The 3,380-nt window shown below is 37.2% G+C and overlaps 1 protein-coding gene across 1 annotated transcript; it reads right to left on the reverse strand.

Moving 5' to 3' along the window:
• Positions 1 to 480: 480 nt before the first annotated feature.
• Positions 481 to 1,510, reverse strand: LOC145070006 (RING/U-box superfamily protein). The gene has a single exon (XM_079016926.1). It carries the CDS (start codon positions 1,225 to 1,227, stop codon positions 586 to 588), a length of 642 nt encoding a protein of 213 aa, XP_078873052.1. The 5' UTR covers positions 1,228 to 1,510; the 3' UTR covers positions 481 to 585.
• Positions 1,511 to 3,380: the final 1,870 nt, after the last annotated feature.

Consider the following 3,380-nt stretch of genomic DNA (forward strand, 5'->3'; position numbering starts at 1 on the left):
CTCTGCTGAATATAAACCCAAATCCCCAAACCTAATGGGTAGCATAGAAGATAGCCTCTGCTGAATATAAACTCAAATCCCCAAACCTAATGGGTAGCAAAAACGCATTGGAGGTAGCCTCTAGTGTCGAATATAAACCCAAATTCCCAAACCTAATGGGTAGAAAGCAATCAAGCAATTTATATATGCATATTAGTCTTTTTAAGTCTATCCGGACCCACACGTAATAAAATCAAACTATAAGCACTATAATCCAAATTAAGAAAATAAGACCCAACGTAATTTTATTAAAATTGGATCACTTTTAAAACATGGGCCAATTATAAGTTAAGCCCATTATATAATATAAACGTTTGTAAAAGTTAAGGGCCTCGGCCCACGCTCCTTAATGCTTAAATTGCTTCCTCATAGTCACAAACTTCAATTATTGTTAAAATTAACCGCAAAAAGGATCGAAATACTCCTAATTGCAAGTTCATGTAAAATCTCCAACCATTTGCATTCACATGAAATCATTAAAGAAAAAAACAATAGAGCCCTTACCATTTGTACAAAGATTTATTCACAAAAATAACTCATCCAAAACTACACTGATTCCTGCTGATTTGATTCTACTGATTCTTCTTCACTTGTTGATCTCCCTTCAGCAAACGAAAACGAAACCCAAATTTCTCTTCTTCTTCTTCCACCACTTTCATCCCCAATTTTCTTATCTGAATCATCTACAGGCATCTTATGCCTGCAAACAGGGCAAGACCCATGAATCTTCAGCCATTTTTCCACACACCCACCATGAAACTTATGCTTACATGGCATCTCCTTCACCACATCACCAACCCCCAACTCTTCCAAACATATTACACATTCACCCCCTAAACTCTCTATTTCATCCGTACCTTTTATCTCCACAGTCGGCATGGCGTCGATCGACGTTTGAGACGCCGGTGGCTGGCCGTCCTTCCGCATCAGATCGTTCATCAGAGATTCGAAACCTGTAGTAGCGCCACCTCCGATCACCACCATTCCTTGCGTCACCGGGTTGATCAGGATGATCCGGTCGAGTGACGAACCCTGATGATGAAGACTGTTTGTAGATTCATGATCCGGATGTTCGGAATCGTGACTGGAATCCGATTCCGGCCTAGTTGTTATGAAGCCTGAAAGGAAAGGCATCTCGATGAGCCTCTCGATCAAACGAGATACTGATAGCTCTCCTTCTGAAGCCATTTGAGCACAAATTCGTAGTGGTTAGTGTGTTTTTGAGTGTTTCTGCTTACTGAGAAATATCAAAATTGAAAAGAACAGTAGAAGTGGAACTTGAATTTGAATTGGGGAATTTTTTTGGAGAGCTTAAAAACGAAGGGGGTGAAGGGTGTAGAAGGATCTCGAATGTTGTGTGTAGACAGGTGTTTTTGCTATAATACGCCAAGGGGTTTGGTTAACGCGTTGGATAAGATGAAGGATGATATTTTTGGTGGAGTAATCTAGTGCGGTGGGTTTCGTTTGATCCAGAAGTTTCTAGCCTTCGATTTTCTTAATCAACGATACAAAGTGGATATTACATGTATGATTTCGGATATGTACAATTATCAATTATTTATTTCTTTTTTACTTTATCGTGGCACGTTGTTCATAGTTTTTACAAAGGAAAATGCATTTTAATTTAAGAATGTATGTTTTATATATTTTTTTTATTTATAGAATACTATTTTTTTTATATAAAGTATATAATGTATGATTGTTTCGAAATGTATAGGTGCGATTTTAGATTTGTGAAAAAAAACGGGTCACGATATATCAAGTTGGCTGGACAAATTGATTAAAGAAAAGTATAAAATCGTATAATCATTGCTCTTCAAGTACTTCCCCACTTGAATTTAAGTTTTTGATAACATCACAAGTTAAAGGGAATCTTTTACTCTCGTTCGATTTAAATAAAATTGCAAGAATGGTATGATTAATTGGAAATTATTATTTTGAGCCAGAGAGATTTGAAGTAGGCTTTATGGTTCAAAGGTTTTCATTTTGTTGTCATTTCGGTCCAATTTATTTTAAACTTTTTTGTAATGATGATTTTGTCTTTGGTTTGTTTTTTTCTCTATTTAATACTTTTAAAATTAAAAAAAAAATACTCTTTCTCTCTCTCGTCATTTCTTGTTTTTTCTACCCTGAATCCCTATCTAGAAAATGTATCGATTGGATCTTTGTCAAACAACCTTCATCCTCTTCGTCCCATGTTCTTATATTTGCAAATAGAAAAATAAGAAGGGTTTTAATCTGAATGAGGAGATGTTTTTCTCCTTTATTCGTCATCCTTCAAACCTACAACTACCACCATGCACCATCATGAATACCTCTATCACCATGAAAACCTCTACTCCAAAGCTACCATTTCAACTATCGGGAAAGCCCCACCACAATAAATGTCTTTACCATTTCAGTGGCACCACCGCCGACCATCGCCACCTGTTGAAACAAGTCTGAAAACTCTGCCTCAAAGGCTATTATCATTCAGGCCACCGAATCCCCCCAGCCCTCATCATCGGTGAAACCTTGCTTTTAATCCTCACCTTCGTCTTGTTCAAGAACCAAATACCAAGATTTTTCCATTTATCGACATCTAAACCAGATGATACACCAAAAGGTTACAAGGTCAGTGACACAAGTGAAAGGGGGTCAAACCAAATCCACAAGTCCACATTCAATTGAAGCAAAATCTCCAAAATCAAAATGAAAAATTGATGCACAGGTTCTTCAATAGATCTTAAACCCTATCTGTAAAAGAGATTACGAGAGAGATGGTGTTCCACCTCAGATTTGTGTGTGTGTGTGTGGAGGGGGGGAGAGAATGAGATTGATAAAGTCGTCATCTGAGAAGGAGATTAACAAAGTCGTTGCCATCACCGCTACAAAACCTAGCTTCGATCTATGTGTCGCCGCCTGAAAATTTAGGGTTAGGTTTTTGCTACTGGAGTTTTGATCTGAAATCCCTCGTCGTCGATGCTATGAAGATCCACTATGGAACCCCCTGATGTGACATCCCCAATTTCACGGCCAGAAAAAACCGATTTCATTTATGTTTTTAAAATAAAATCAAAGTAATCTTTCAAAAAGTGTTGCGGAATTTGTCCCCAAAACAAAATATGATAAAAATATTTATCAAAGCATTTCTTAAAGAAATGTATTTTTCATTTCATTACAAAACTCGGGATGTCAACATCGATACAGACCAAAAGCATAAACAATACAATATAGGTCTTACAACAATTACTTACATCTACTGGCTTATAATCCAAAATCTCTCGTCATCGTCCAACTATGATCTTGTTCCACTACCTGTAATACAGAAAGTTGAATGGGTCAGGCTTGGGAGTCTGGTG

The sequence above is a fragment of the Lactuca serriola genome, chromosome 8, assembly GCF_051521515.1.
Source record: "Lactuca serriola cultivar US96UC23 chromosome 8, Lser_US96UC23_V15, whole genome shotgun sequence".
Lineage (NCBI taxonomy): Eukaryota > Viridiplantae > Streptophyta > Magnoliopsida > Asterales > Asteraceae > Lactuca > Lactuca serriola.